Source organism: Oryctolagus cuniculus, chromosome 8, assembly GCF_051225735.1.
Source record: "Oryctolagus cuniculus isolate XC-2025 breed Fujian yellow rabbit chromosome 8, ASM5122573v1, whole genome shotgun sequence".
NCBI lineage: Eukaryota > Metazoa > Chordata > Mammalia > Lagomorpha > Leporidae > Oryctolagus > Oryctolagus cuniculus.
Genome location: NC_142874.1, coordinates 25123380 through 25139775, shown reverse-complemented (window position 1 = coordinate 25139775; position 16396 = coordinate 25123380). Strand labels below are relative to the sequence as shown.

The window sequence follows — 16396 nt, the reverse complement described above, 5'->3', positions numbered from 1 at the left end:
GTTAAATATAAGAGTGGGAATAAGAGAGGGAAGAGATGTATAGTTTGGCACATGTTCTCTCGGACTTACCCCAATGGTAGAGCTAGAAATGTTCCATGGGATTCCAAATCAGTCCCATCAAGGTGGCATGTACCAATGCCATCTTACTAGCCAAAGTGATCAGTTGCAGTTCATAATTGATCAAAAAGATAGGATTAAATGTCAAAGGGACCACATAAACAAGACTAGTGTCATAAATAAGAGTGTCAATTGTTATATCAACAACAGGAGTCACTGTACACTTGCTCCCCATGTAGGATCTCTGTCCCTAATATGTTGTACTATGCAAATTAATGGTAAAACTAATCTTCAAACAGTACTATATACATTGTGTATCTGTGTAGGTGCAAACTGTTGAAATCTTAGTATATACCAAGTTGACCTTCTGTACATAAAAATAATTGAAAATGAATCTTGATGAAGAATGGGATAGGAGAGGGAGTGGGAGATGGGAGGAAGGTTATGGGGGGGAAAGCCGCTATAATCCAAAAGTTGTGCTTTCAGAATTTATATTTATATTTAAAAATAAAAGTTTTTAAAAAAGAAAAAAGATTGATTTATTTGAAAGAGTTACATAGAGAGAGGCAGAGGCAGAGAGAGAGAGATCGGGAGAGAGAGAGAGAGAGAGATCGGGAGAGAGCGGTCAGTCAGTCTTCCATCTGCTGGTTCACTCCCCAATTGGCTACAATGACTGGAGCTGCGCTGATGGACTTGGGCCACCTTTCTCCTGCTTTCCCAGGCCATAGCAGAGAGCTGGATTGGAAGTGGAGCAGTGAGGTTTCAAACCGGTGTCCATATGGGATGCTGGCGCTTCAGACCAGGGTGTTAACCCACTGTGCCACAGCACCAAGCCTATCCTTTGTCTCTTTCAACAGTTTTTGTGTTAAAGTCTATTTTGTCTAATATTAGGATGGCTACACTACCTCCTTTTGGATTCTGTTGGCATGGCATATCTTTTTCCACCCTTACACTTTCAGTCTGCATGCATCTTTCTTGATGAGATGTGAATCTTGTAGGCAGCAAATAGATGTTTTTTTAAATCCATTCAGCCAGTCTGTGCCTTTTAATGGGGGAGTTGAGGCCATTTATATTCAAGGTGACTATTGATATGTAATCACTTTTTCCTGCCGTTTTTCCAAAAACATTCCCATTTTTTAGTTTGAATTTTCTTTGAGCTTTCACTGATTGATTTCCTTCCTTCACCTTCTTTCATAGTGATGACAGTGTTTCTGTGTGCGACTCATCCTTAAGCATTTTTTGTTGGGCTGGACAGGTGGCAACAGATTGTTTTAATTTCTCTTTGTTAGGGAAGGTCTTTATTTCATTTTCATTCATAAATGAGATCTTTTTGCAGGGTATAATATTCTGGGATGACAGTTTTTTTCTCTTAAGACTTGGACTAAGTTTCACCATTCTCTCCTAGCTTGTAGGGTTTCTGATGAGATGTCTGCTGTGAGTCTAACTGGAGATTCTCTGAAAGTAATCTGGCGTTTCTCTCATGCATGTTTTAGAATCTTCTCTTTAGGTTTTACTGTGGTGAGTTTGATTACAGTGTGTTGTGGTGAGGGTATTTTTTGGCCATGTCTATTAGATTTCCTGTGTGTTCCCTGTACTTGGATGTCTTTTTATCTCTCCAGACTAGGGAGGTTTCTGTTAATATTTCCCTAAAAAGGCTTTCTAATCCTTTCTCTCTCTCCATGCCTTCAGGAACTCCTAGAACCCAAATGTGTGTGTGTGTGTGTGTGTGTGTGTGTGTGTGTTTATAGTATCCTGTATATTCCCAACCGTGTTTTTTAGGTTTCTAATTTCCTCTTCTTGTCTTTGGTTTGACTGTATTCTTTCCTGTGCTTTGTCTTCTAAGTCTTATAGTCTTTCTTCTGCTTCACCAATTCTATTGTTAAGGCTCTCAGTTGCATTTTTGTATTTGTTCTGTTGAATTCTTCATTTCGTTTGGATTTCTCCTTCTGATCTCAATTTCATGGGAGAAATTTCCTTTCATATGCTGTATGGATTTCAGTAGTTTGTGCGTTTGCTTCTGATTATTTCTGTGTAATCTTATGATCAATTTTTTGAGCTCCGTTTCTTGCATTTCTTCCATCTCATCATCTTCACAATCTAGCATGGAAGCATTGTGTTCTTTTGGGGACTTCATGTTGTCTTCCTCCTTCTTGTTTCTTGAATTGCTGCATTTGTTGTTTGGCATTTGTGGAGATACTCATTGTTCTTTTTTTTTTTTTTCCTTTTTTGCTCTGGTGTGTTTTATATTTGTACTGTGACTGTGTAGATAAGTGGAATGTCTGCTTTTGAATCTCTATAGAGGCTTGTAGTGGATGTGGCCGGAGAGCTCTGTTCAGTTCTCCAGGGTTGAGGGCATGCCTATGTTGACACACCCAGGTTGGGCATGATAAATCTCGCTCTCTCTTTTTTATCAGAAGGGAAAGTTTTTCTGCTCAGGTGAGCTCCTCTCCTTAATGGAGTCCAGTACCTCAGCGCTAGCCCCAGTGGCTATAATATTCATCCACTCTGTCCCAAGGAGCACACAAAGGATCTGTGCAGTCCTCAGTGTAAGTTCAGATTCTCCAGCGATGTCTCTCTCCAGGTAACCAGGAAGCCCTGAGCGTGTGGAGTCTCCCAGTGTGAGTGCCCAGAGTCCCAGCCATGCTCCCTCCCACACTCCCTCAGTTTTTTTCACAGTCCCAGTACAGAAGCCTCACATAGTCACAGGCTCCTATCCCCCTGTTAGTTCTCCCCACCAGTCAGGGTCTGCACTCAACTAGTTGCTGGGCATGGACACAAGCTGGCACAGCTGTTATAAATGTCCCTAATGGCACCTGCTCTATTAGCTTGTTACAGGATGCCATTGTAAAGTGATTGTCCTTTTTCATTTCCCTCCTCTAGTTTAGCCGGTACACTATCCCCCATGGGGTTCCAAGCTGGGTTCCCTCTAGGTTCTTCTTGCAGCTATTTTTGCCACTGGCTTGGGCTGCTGCAGTCTGGTCTCACCCCCACCCCCTTTCCAATGCTGGTGTGTAGGCTCTGCTGCTGGAGACCTGAGCCTGGGCACCCACACCATCTATGTATGTCCACCATGTCCCTTTAATTTTGGTAGTGTTTCCTTTGCTGTTTTCTCCCTAACTCGTCTCTGAGACTATACTCTGTCCACTTTTTTTAAAGCCATCTTCTCCTGGGCTACTCCGCCATCTTGGAACCCAAGACCAAGTACTGTGAATGTGAAAACCAGAGCTTGACCATGTATGGGGCAAGTTCTCTTGCTTTTGAAAGGAGATACAAAATAACAGTGGTGGAAATGTGCTGATGGTGGAATGTGGGGCATGAGAAGAGTGAACACAGAGTACCTGTGTTCAGTTCTGCCTCTGCCTCTGCTTCTAATGCGCATTCTGAGAGGCATCCATTGTTGATTCAAATACTTGGACTCTGCCACCCTCCCAGGAGACTTGGCTGGAGATCCAGGCTTCTGAACTTGGCCAAGTGTAGCCACAGCTGCTGTGGGCATTTGGAGAGTGATCCTGCAGATGGAAAACCACTTTCTTTCCCTATAGATTTCAAAAATTAGAGATAATTGAACAATGTAAAGGAATATGTTGCTGTGTGTTATGGATTGGTTATCAAAGTATTCGGCTCAGGAACTGGTGGGAGTCACCTCATATATTAAAAGTGGTTGGGGTCAGGCTGGTGCCATGGCTCACTATCTAATCCTCTGCCTGCAGCACCAGCACCCGGGTTCTAGTCCTGGTTGGGGCGCCAGTCCAGTCCAACTCTCTGCTGTGGCCCGGGAAGGCAGTGGAGGATGGCCCAAGTGCTTGGGCCCTGCACCCACGTGGGAGACCAGGAGGAAGCACCTGATCCTGGCTTCGGATCGACGCGGCGCACCAGCCGTAGCAGCCATTTGGGGGGTGAACCAACAGTAAAGGAAGACCTTTCTCTGTGTCTCTTTGACTGTTTAACTCTGCCTGTCCAAAAAAAAAGTGGTTGGGGTCCTTGAAAGATGGCACTTTGATATTGAGTGTGATCAGACTATGATGATGAACGGTTTGGCAGGAATAAGAGTATCCTACTTTGGTAATTTCCTCCTAAATTTCCTTTTATTACCACATGAGTCCTAATTATTTGGAATTAGATTCATATGAAGTACCATTTGTTTCTCAGGTATGTTTTATGAGATATGAATTTTCTTCTGTAAACATTGCTTTGTCTCCTTTAGACTGGCAGAGGACAGTGCAGCAGCCAACACACAAAACTACAATTTGCACATGGCTAAAGTCCGTGGTTATCTTACAGCATCCTGGGCACTTGACATCCGTGAAGTGGGAATTGGGTCTCTGCAGCAGGTGCTGCTTCTTGCATTTCCTGTTCATTTCTGTAGAGAGATGGAGGAGCTCCTTTGCTTGAGGTGAGTTCACCTGGAGAGTCATCATGGCTAGAAAGGCTAGTGAGTCTGTCATTTATTTATCTAGGTAGGATACTTTTAACATAATTGCTTTTAGTCTATAGCATTGGATTTTGAACTTAACTATTCATATACGCGTGGTATACTAGATGGCCCATTTAATCAATTGTTCAGACACATTTTTACCTATAAAGGATGATTGCAGATGCTTTCCTAGATTGACATGTATCGTTATGATACTCATACTTCATTTAAATGTATGCAATTCCCAATATATTGTGTAAACTTCTGAAGGTCTCAGTCACCCTGGGTGGAGAATGCTCATGCTTCTATGAACATTATACTGTTGAGCATCATTCTAGACATACTTTGCTATGAAATCAGAGCATTCCTCTTAGTTACTTCGGGAGTCTTTGAATAACTCCGAAGATACTTTCAGTTGATTAGATAAGTGTTAATTTACATCCCCCTTCCTCTCCTAACAACAGTTTTAAAGTATGCATTATTTTGAAATAAAAAATGTTATTTGGGTTTTGCTTAACAAATGTTGGATTGCAGTGCTATTATACACCTTTAGTCTTTATGTATTTAAACACCATGCTTAATACATTGCCTTCATCAATAGTGTCATAAGGTGTATTCTTTCTGTTATCACCTATTTTTTCCAAGGTCACTTTAAAATAAATTTTAGAATGTCTATTCTAATCTCTATTCTAAATCTTATCCATTTGATAATATTTTACTATAATTTTTTTTATATTTTATTTTTTCAATTTTTTTTTAACAGGCAGAGTGGACAGTGAGAGGGAGAGAGAGAGAGAGAGAGAGAGAGAGAGAGAGAGAAGGGTTTTCCTTTACTGTTGGTTCACCCTCCAGTGGCTGCTGCGGCCGCTGCACTGCGCTGATCCGAAGCCAGGAGCCAGGTGCTTCTTCCTGGTCTCCCATGCGGGTGCAGGGCCCAAGCACCCGGGCCATCCTCCACTGCCTTCCTGGGCCACAGCAGAGAGCTGGCCTGGAAGAGGAGCAACCGGGACAGAATCCAGCGCCCAGACTGGGACTAGAACCCGGTGTGCCGGCGCCGCAGGCGGAGGATTAGCCTTTTGATCCACAGCGCCGGCCAATATTTTACTATATTAATGTCTTAATAATAGATGTTGTCCTAAGGTCTTCATGTATGTAACTCATTTAATCTTCACCTTTATTAAGCAAATGCACATCCATTCATCAAAAATGACTTATTGAGCATCTGTGAATGTGCAGAATACTGTGTGCCAAGTGCCAGGACGAATTCAGCAAGGTCCTGGCCTCTCTGGAACTTGAGATCTGAAAAGAGGAAAATACGTGACTGAGGATCATGCAGTAAGCAAACTGGTTCATTTAATTATGCATCTTTTTCTGTTTGTAATTATGCAAGATTGTGGTTTAACCGTAATTATAGCCAAATAATTATGGTATTAACCAAGATTACGGTTCTAATCCAATTGTGTGCTTTTTAAGAATAGAGGGGAATCTCTTGCATTCCTTCATCTCATAGTGCTAAACAAATAGATATCAATATGTAATGATGGTTACAGGAATGCTTTTATGAAACACCATAACCTGAGAGTTGTTGGAATTACCTAGTGGGATTTCAGGGGGCTAGAACAGATCACCCAACAAATGGAGTTTGCTGATAAGGGAATTACTCATACACAAATGGAAGTAGCGTTGATTAGGAGCAGTCAGACATCTAGGTTTCCAAATAGCCTCAGTGAGCTCTGTTAAGACTGAAACATTCAGTTGAACTCTAGGGCTGTTCAGTACCTCTAACACTTGAAACGTGGATTCAGAAGGAAAGCAGGCATGGTGTTTTAGTAAAACATGGAGATAAAAATTCTGGTAGTCTTTTTATGAAATATGTTAAAAAATTCTTCTAGAAAGCAGAGACTGCCTGAAACATTATATGTCAATTTGGTAAACAATGGCAATAATGAGATCTTCCCCAAAACACTCCATGACACTTTAAATGTCAGTCTTTCCTGTCTATATTTGGCAAAGCAATGATCTTATTATTACTACATATCTGATTAATTATAGTAGTGCATCTAGAAGTGAAGTCCAGAAAGTAATGCCCTAGAATGAAATGTTGGTCTCAGTAGTAGGAGATGGCAACCAGTCTGTTGTTTCCAGCTCCTTCTGTAGCACCAGTTTTGCTTTAGCTGAGCCATTCACCTTTAAAACAGCCCAAACTGGGTTCAGAAAGGTAGCAAAAGGAATGACAGGAAAGGCTGAAAACCTGAGAGCAAGGGCAGCTTCTGGGTTCTCATTGCAAATGTGTGGACCCTGAAAATCGTTATGAAGTAAGGGAGCTATTGACGTTAGTGAGCTTGATCATTTCAGGAAAAGTGGCAATGAAAGCTCTGTATGCCTTTTCACATCATGAGGTGTTTCACTAGGCATTCTGTGAAATGACATTTTTAAAGGTTGACATGCATTTTGTTCATTCCCTGTCAGCTAGCATCTTTAGCACAAATTCTTAGAGCTTTATATCATCTATGTGTTGCTGTACACTCTTGTGGGGTTTTCAATGTCCTATTTTATTTATTTAGTTGAAATTTAGAATGACTAAGGACAGAGGGAGAGAGAGGGATGGAGAGAGAGAGAGAGAGAGAGAGAGAGAGAGATATGTATACCTCAAAACCAGTGGTTCACTACCCAAATATCTACAATAGACAGCACTGGACCAAGTCAGATCAAGATCCTAGAACTACGGCAGGGCTTCCCACGTAAGTAGCTAGGGGCCCAAGTCCTTGGACCATAGTCCATTGCTTTTCTAGGTTCTTTAGTAAGGGGCTAGATAGAAGGGCAGCTGGATCTCAAATCAGCATTCCAATATGGAGTGTGGCATCACAAGTGGTGGTGGACTAATCCACTGCAACATCAAGCAAACTTGTCTCAACCTCCTGTGCTGGGAGGCTTCCCTTATGTAGAAGACATTTAAACCAAACGCTGAGGAGTCACGGCTGACATCCACACATTGCTCTACACAGAAAATGCAGCATTCTAAGAGTGTGGTGGGCCGCTGGTCTGGATTAGCTATCACTCAGTTTTTCTTATCATAGGTAGAGGAATGAACACCTGTTGCAGTTGAGCCCATCAACATCAGAAGTTGAGACTTAAACCACACCTGAACTTTGAGTGAGATGCTTTTCCTAGTGTTGTCAATCTGAGAAGCCAGCCTCTATGGGAAAGCTTAAGCAGAGTATACTCACCCATGAAATTTGGATTTTGCTACATTCAAACAGAGAATATCAACAGTAAGTATTTTTTGTTCTGTCTGTTTACTTTTTGAAAGTCCGAGTGATGCACATATGCATACATATACACATATATGCACACACGGAGGGGATAGAGAAAGAGAGGTAGGTAGATAGGTAGATAGATAGAGATATCAAAAATCTGTTCCCTCCTCCAAATGCCTGCAACAGCTAGGTCTGGGCCAGGCTGAAAAAAAGGATCATGGATCTACCCCCGGGTCTCCCACATGGGTAGCAATGAGCCCAAGAGCTTGGGGCATGATCCATCAGTCTCACAGGTACGTTTGCAGGGAGCTGGATTGGAAGCAGAGCAGCTGGGACTTGTACCACCATTTTGACTTGGGCATCACAAATGGTGGCTTAACCCACTGTGACACCAGGCTGACTCAATGAGTGTTTTGTTTCTCATGCAAATTTGTAGATAGCTAGAGTGGGTCTCTTTCACAGTTCTCATTCTGCCATTGGAGGGCTAGTGGCTACCCTGGACTCTTAAGATTAACTCAGAATCATTCACACTACCTTTCGCCAACGTTTCCATATTTGCCATGTCTCATGGCCAAGCCAGAGAGTACAGTTGTCTCTCTGGTCCTTGAGGATCGGTTGCACTCACCTGTGGATAATAAATTCCAAAGATACTCACATTCCTTATGTATAATGGTATATTACTTCCATTTCATCTGGTCATATATTCCTGCATACTCTAGACCAACTCTGGATGACATTATAATATCTAGTACAGTGTAAATCGTTAACTATTTTGGGGGGAGGACTGACAAGAAAAAGAATCTTTACATGTTGTTATCTTTCACTTTACTTGGGTAGGCCGAAACTTTACCTTGTAGCCTGAAACTGTCAGAGACAATATTGTGTGAGTGAATGACCATGGGTAACGTTAAGTATTTGACCTGTTTTTGACCCAGTAGTTGTCATTTGCCAGCCTTGTAACAGATCACAATTTACTCTTGGGCACCACTATTGAAGACTCCCCCAGCTCAGAGAGTTGTTGATTTCTTTCAAGTTTAAGCTCTCTTGAAAAATATCATGATTTGTTTTCATCCATACCATCTCACGTTGGAGATTTCTCCAAATTTATGTCAATTCCATATTTTTCTAAACCACAGCTTGCCATTTCTTTGAGGTATTATCTGGGAGAATTTTGATCTGAAAACTTGGGCAGGAAGGTTTTTAAAAATGTAGTATTTTGCTTAGAGTGTATAAAAAGGCTCATAGTAGAACAAGGGTTCCACACCTGTCTTGTTAATCATTTTCTCACTATATAAACATACGTGCTGAACGGAAGCTGCCTTTATAATTAGAATGCAGTGAAGCTTCTTCTGATCATTATCACGACCCTGTTTTAAAATATAGGCTCAGAGACCATTAGCATCATAGGGTACATATTCCCACAGAGACATTTTTCCCTTCTGCTTCCATTTGCAATTTCATTTCAATTGTAGTGTTTAATATTTTCCCCATGTCTTGTATGTGAAAGAACAGAATGGTGGTAGAATGCTACGCTGTAACGCCTAAATTCCCAACCAGGTGTGACTAATGCTGTCAGGTTTAAATTAAGATGAATTTCTTCAAGCTCACTAAGACTGTGATATTCAGCTTTTCGAGTAGGAAGTTCACATGGGGGATTTCTCAATTCAAGAATATTAACACACTGAGTAACACACTGCTTTGTTGTTTCTAGGTTCTTTATTTGAGTAATTTCATTTAATGTCATGCATTACTGAGGAAGCTGAACTGTGGGCTCGATGGGTATCCCAGTTGTGCTGTAGTTTGACATTTCCATGGTCCCTCCCTTCATTCCCCAGCCAAGGAAGTTCATCCTGTGGCTTCCCAACAGCACATCCAATAAAGTGTTTCTGAACCATTTTCTTTTCACCTTTTGCATCCTTTGAGCAATTGAGTGTCCAGGACACAGGAGATTCCCTTCACATGCTTTCAAAATTTACCCATGTCTGATTGTGTGATTTCTATTTACACTTTCCTCAGGTGTTCCACTATTAGATGATTGACTAAAGAATGGAAGGAAACAGAAGACAGAAGCCTTTATCTTAATCTTTCTTTGCTTAAAGAATCCATCAGGTAAGATCTGTGACTGGTGTGAAACTGAATTTTCTATCTACTCAGAAAAGTATTCAAATGAGCATCAGATCCAGAGAGTCCTTGAGGAATTTGAGGAATTCTGTTTTGATTACTTGTAAATAATCTGTGAAATATCTGAAATTGTATTTCAAGTAATTTTGTTCACTATCACCATAATAAGCATTTATGTTGGAATAACTGTAGAATGGATACTCTCCTCTCTCTTTCAGATTTTTTATTTATATTTTGTAAAATTGGAACAGTAGGGATCCTTCCATTCTGCATCATTGAAAGCCAGCAGTATTTGCTGGTGCCTGTTTTTAAAGTGTACATAGAAAAGCTACCTTGTGTCTATGAGTGTTGACAATTGTGTTCCAGTCTGGCCAAAACCTTGTGACCCAGCAATAAGATCATAATAAACCATCTAGGTAGGAAAATGAGTTGACCTTCTGATAACCCAAGTCAACTTTTGTTACCATGTTACCTATTTTTGTCCTCTATCATTGGATCTATTTTTAAATAAGAGAAACATGGTGTATTTTCAGTTATTTGTATGAAATACATTTTCATCTATGTTTATTTGTTCCCTTTGCTATGCAACTTGTCTCCACAAAGGGACTTAACCAGATCAAAATCTTTTTTTTCAGTTGTCATTCATGTTCTGTGTTTGAAAGACAGAGAGGGTAACAAGTAGAGTTCTTCCATTTGCTGGTTCTTTGCTCAAGTTCCTGGAGTAGTGAGGGGGTAGATTAGGCTGATGCCAGGTTTAAAGAACTCAGCTCAGGTGTCCCACATTGGTGGCAGGGATCCAGGCACTTGAGCCAGCAGTCCTGCCTCCTAGAAGGAGTATATGTAGTAAGGTGGAATGGGCAGTTGATCTGGGACTTGATACTGGCACTGTGGTAGAAGATGCTGGCATCTTAACTGCTGAGCCAAACACCCGTTCTGAATCTGTGTTGTCTTAGAATATTATCTGTGTACCCAAAACCCTGCAAGTATAAACTGGACAACCCCTAATCTAAGTCCATGCAAGAATACTATCTCAAACACCCTTGAAAACTGTCTGCATATGGATATACTTGCTGGAAGCCAAGAGGTAGGTGTGTATTACTTTGTGATAAAGCAGCTCTTCTGATACCCAGCGAGCCCCAGAGCGGGAACCATCCAGCAGAGCGGCAGAGAAACCCTATCTAGACACTGAGAGAATACTTCCAGGGTTTCTGGAGTGCTGTTTGTGGGTCAGGCAGGCATCAGGGATTGAATTATCTTATTCCATGCTTTATCTCACACTTCATCACAACACTTTGAAAGTCATTATCTTCTTTTTACAGATATAAGAACTGAGATGCGGAAATATGAAGTAGTTTGCCAAAACTCAAACATCCATAATCTATCTCCAGTCCCAATTCCAAAGACCCTACTATTTTACCATCTGCCCTTGCCTCCCAGAGGTGAGGTGACAGGAGAGGGTCCCCTGCATCAGCACACAAGCTTAGCTGCAAGAAGAATAGAATGCTATGTACATCTCATTCCAAGTTGGAGAAGTGAAGACCAGGCAGTTACAATATTTGTGTATCCAATTGCCAGTCTACTCTATGAAGACATAAGGAATGGAGTAACTAACACCCTGCTCCCTCAGCACTGTTTCAATAGGCAGTATTGTGAGAAAATCTTTTTCGTGAGACATTGCCTTGAGTAGTTTATGAGCCCAGGGTATTATAGTCATAGCATCACTACATTTCTTCCATCATGATTTTCTTCTCTCATTCCTTTATGCATTTTTGTAGCCAAATTGTGTGTTTAATTTGTGTTTACCGTATTATCCTATCCCCCTCTACTCTGTTTCAATCAACTTGAGAAACAGACATGGGAACTAGGAGATCTGATTTAATGTGTATATTATCATCACCATTAATCGTTTCTTTAGGAAGGCTGAGTAGGATATGCTTTATCGCTTTATCCTCCATTTTGTGATTTCTTTTGCTCATTTCTATAAACTATGGGAATGATGATTAATATTGGGAGCCTGATTTTCCACTGTGATGTTGGAACTCTGCCTTGAATGAAAAGATAGAGGACAGATGCAGCTAGAAGCAGCATTTCAGGGTGCACTTAGATATTTTACAATGGTTTTGATTTGTTCAAAAATGTTCTCAAATAGTATTCATTTTATGGACTTAGTTTTGTGACAGCACTTCCAATTTGGTGTTCCAGAATTGACTCATCTCAATGAAGTACCTGCCCTGTGCCATGGTCCTGAGAGGTAAAATATGACTTCCTATTCTTGCCAGCAGAGGGCAGCAAGGAACACTGGAGCAGGTGCTTGATATCAGCTACTGAGGATGTTTCCCTTGGTGGAGGCAAAAATGAGGGTGTTCAGAGGACCAACATGAGAAAGGATAATTACAGGGATTCAGGAGGGAGACCAGAACATATGGGGAGTGTAAGGGTTCTCCCAAGGGCTCATAACTGCCAGCACAAGTAGACATCTGGAGAGTCATTGATTATAACCTTTTCTTGGTATTGACTGCTATTCCCAGCCTGTCTGATGCCAAGGTGTGGCTGGCTGCCTAAGGTAACAGGCAACTAAAAGCATATCTGGGCACTAATACAGACTGGCTGCCTGTGAGTTATCAACAAGCTGCCCACAGAGGCCGAGGGGTCCAGAAGCAGCCCTGTGAGGGTGAAGGATGAATGGGTGTGAGGGCTCACCAAATCCAGCTGCAGAAGATACTGAGGCCCCGGGTACATGCCAGGAAGATGATTCTGCAAAATATATATACATGCATATGTATATAATACCAAGGATATTTTCCCCTTGTCTTGGGGGTGGGGGGCACTGCTTAGCTATGGAAACACTGTGTGATTTAGGACTTAGAGAGTTCTCACTTTACCAACTGTTAGGTATCTGGCCCCCAGTCACACAACTTCACTGAGCTTCAGTTTCTCCACCTGTCAAATGGAATTACTAATTTTTACCCCAGAAGCTGATGTTGAGGCAAGGGGAGGCTATATATAAACTACCTTGCAAGAAGCTTGACGTTTTGTCGTTGCTCAGTGGATTTGATTGCGTGACATATTCTCCCTCCTTTCTCTTTGGCCATGGACAAACATCCATGATAGTGTTCACTATTTTGGAAAATAATGTCTCCCTGTCTTTTCTAAGCAGCCTTGGTATTAAGCAAGAATTATTCTGTGAGTTAGCTTGCTAAATTTTCTATACTGTTATCCCATTTTATAGTTGCAGCAATCCTTTGAGGTGCACTATCATCTCTGTTGTGCAGGTGGAGACACTGAGACTCTTCTAGAATAACTCCTTTTACCAGCACCCTCTACATGGCGAATGCTGAAGGAGGGGGGGTTCAAAAACTACTTAGTTTGGTTGCAGCCCTCCTGCCAGTGTTGCTACAAAACCTTCTTTCCTGTGTAGATAGTTCATCACCATTTACTTTTTTAGAGGTTTAATTTATATATGTATGTATGTATGTATATATATTTGAGAAAATCAACTTTGAAGAACCCAAGCATAGTGCATCCTTTGTGAGCACTTAGACATTACTATAGCTTATGAGACATAGATAACATCCTCCACTTAATACATTAAAATGAAGTAAATCTTTGCAAACAAGTTTTACTATTAACTCTCATAATCCAACAATTTGAGGACAGAGGTCCTGCATGGGAAGTTAATGCACAGTGACTCCTGTTGTTAATTTCACAATTAACACCCTTATGTGTGATGTGAGAGATCACCCATTTAAACACTTAAGGGGGGAAATTGAATAAAAGAATTTTGTGTTTGTGATATGTTAAAATAACCTTATAATTGACACAGCATCACATTGATACTGTCTCTCCATTTGGTATGTAGGGCCGAAAGGTCAGTGTTCAATGACAGAAGTGAAAATAGACTGCTATGGTCAGAGTTCTTCCCCCACCCACCCAGTTCTCCTGTTGAAGCCCTTACCTCCTTCTCTTTGTGTGCCATGCAAGGACACAGTGTGAAGATGGTTGTCTATAAGCCAGGAAAAGAGGCTGAGTCAGTGGGTCCCCATGCTCTTGGACTTTTCAACCTCCAAAACCGTCAGACAAGTAAACTTCTTTCTTTGACACATTACCTAGCCTAAGGGGTTTTGCTACAAGAACAGAAAATGGGTGAATCATGTATTCATTTTAATGTTGTACATATTATTTTTGTATAAAATATTATATAATTATACTAAAATATGCAAAGAAATAATATTGCACTATAGCTTTGAAATATATTGCCGCTTGGGCAAACTGGAGGGAAGGTTGCTGAAATCTCTCTGTGTTTCTTACAACTGCATGCAAATGAACCATCATCTCAGTTTAATTTTGAAGAATTGAATGATGGTGCCAAAATCTAGAAAACCACTATATCAGTTTGAGAGTTTGTCAGTTATGGCATGAGCCTTAGAACCTTGACATCACAATGATGGGTGATCTTGACTACTGCGGAACCCACAGTCTTCAGGGACTTGTTCATGGTCTCTGTTGAATAGTGTCGACAGAGTCTAGAGTTGTAACACATGGAAAGTAATGTTGTCAGAGCTTCTGGAAGTCATCCGCCAGTCCCCAGCGCAAGGTAGCCTTTTCCTGTACTACTTGTGATCATTTAAGCAGACTGGTCACCCCAGGAGGAGTTCTGTCCTGTTTTCCTTAAAACAGAGGAAGTAATTCCTGACTTTGGTGCTGGTTTCATGAGAAGCTACTTTTGTTCTTTGGTTTAGTGCTACTGAGCTCAAAAGAGCAGGCTTTGTACTGTCAGGGGAGACACTTCCTTGGCTTCATGGCAAAGAGTTTTCTCTGAAAAGATCTCGAAAGAGGCTGTCCTGTTTATGAAAGAGTTTTGTGTTCTGCTCAGTCTAACTGGTTTTACCTATTATGGCCACAGAGCCCCATTGGTACATGGTCCCAACTCAACCAGTTATATCTAAGCCTGGGTGATGTTAAGAAATGTTTGTGGATGTGTCCAGCATTATTTCATGTTGTCTAGCACTTCTCTCCCCTCGCCTCCCAATTTGAACACTAATTTAGATAAGATAGGAAGCATTTTACTAAGTGGGAATCAATGTATCCCTATTATGTAAATTGTCATGCTAACAGGGGACCACGTTACAATGACTTCTTTACCAATCGCTGTGTCATTTTGTTTTACATGTGATAGGCTGAAAATTGCCTTGTGTTCCCTCTTCTGAAACCATGTTGTAAGAGCTTGGTGAGTGACAGCTGTGGTGTCCATCTTAGTGTTCTTTCCAGAGGGCAGTGTGGTAGTTGAATGGAAATACTCTTTAGAGATGTAAACTGCTTTAGAATATCAGGGATATGTGATTTAATTTTCCTTTGAAAAGGCAGAAGACATGCCTGTTGCTTTTACTTAGAATGAATTAGCAGCAGATATGTATGGAGAACTTCACAGTTGAAGATTGCTTTCGATATTTTACTTTAACTTGCACTAAAACCAGGCAGATTGATACTATTGTTCCAGATTACATGTTCTCTTTTATGATACATGCTCCCTTTCATACACAGCCAGTTAGAAACAGTCAGACTCTGAAATTTTCAATAATCTTCAGTACTTTCTTTTTTTATTCTTAAAATCTATCTATTAAGGGATACAAATTTTCATAAGTGCAACTTTAGGAGTATAGTTATTCTTCTCACTATATCAGTCCTCCCACCCACACTCCCATGCCTCATCCCCCTCACTCTCCCCTTCCCAGTTCTATTCTCCATTAAGATTCATTTTCAATTAACTTTGTACATAGAAGACCAACTCTATATTAAGGAAAGATGTCAACAATTTTCACACATACACGCACACATATGCACATACACAAACTGTTTGAAAACTGGTTTTACAGTTAACTCTCAATACAACTCATTGAGGACAGAGGTCCTGCATGGGGAGTCAGTGCACAGTGACTTCTGCTGTTAATTTTTTTTTAACTTTTATTTAATGAATATAAATTTCCAAAGTACGATTTATGGATTACAATGGCTTCCCCCACATACCGTCCCTCCCACCCACTACCCTCCCCTTTCCCACTCCCTCTCCCCTTCCATTCACATCAAGATTCATTTTCGATTATCTTAATATACAGAAGATCAGCTTAGTATACATTAAGTAAGGATTTCAACAGTTTGCTCTCACACAGAAACATAAAGTGAAAAATAATAGATGATATTTTTTAAATGATGATGAAATCAGATCAGACCTATTGTCATGTTTAATCCCAGTGAGAGTCAAGTTGGGAGTTGATAATTTTTTTTTTTTTTTTTTACAGAGGATCAGTTTAGTATACATTAAGTAAAGATTTCAACAGTTTGCACCCCCATAAAAACACAAAGTGAAATATATTGTTTGAGTACTCGTACCAGGGGATTCCAATTCTGCTGTTAATTTAACAATGAACACTCTCATGGATGACGTCAGTGACCACCCGAGGCTCTTGAAATGAGCTGTCTAGGCTATGGAAGCCTTTTTTAATAGAAAACGTTTATTTCATAAATACAGATTTCAAAAGGAAAACTTTTG

General features: G+C 40.7%; 1 protein-coding gene across 28 annotated transcripts in view; it reads left to right on the top strand.

The window, feature by feature from the left end:
• Window positions 1-16396, top strand: part of LOC138843571 (rho GTPase-activating protein 20) — a 95331-nt gene that overhangs the window by 40670 nt on the left and 38265 nt on the right. For 17 of the 28 annotated variants that reach the window (XR_016211741.1, XR_016211742.1, XR_016211743.1 and 14 more), the window contains 6 exons: window positions 4262-4450; window positions 5654-5806; window positions 7549-7743; window positions 9745-9837; window positions 11169-11288; window positions 12052-12100. Coding sequence is in view for 16 of the 28 variants with exons in the window: in XM_089302184.1 (XP_089158310.1) it covers window positions 11183-11288; window positions 12052-12100 (155 nt within the window). In the remaining 12 variants the exon portion in view is untranslated. Of the gene's footprint in view, window positions 1-3447; window positions 3954-4261; window positions 4451-5653; window positions 5807-7533; window positions 7744-9744; window positions 9838-11168; window positions 11289-12051; window positions 12101-15025; window positions 15077-16396 lie in introns of those variants that run through there. The other 11 variants (XM_089302180.1, XM_089302176.1, XM_070048158.2 and 8 more) reach the window with 7 other exon arrangements.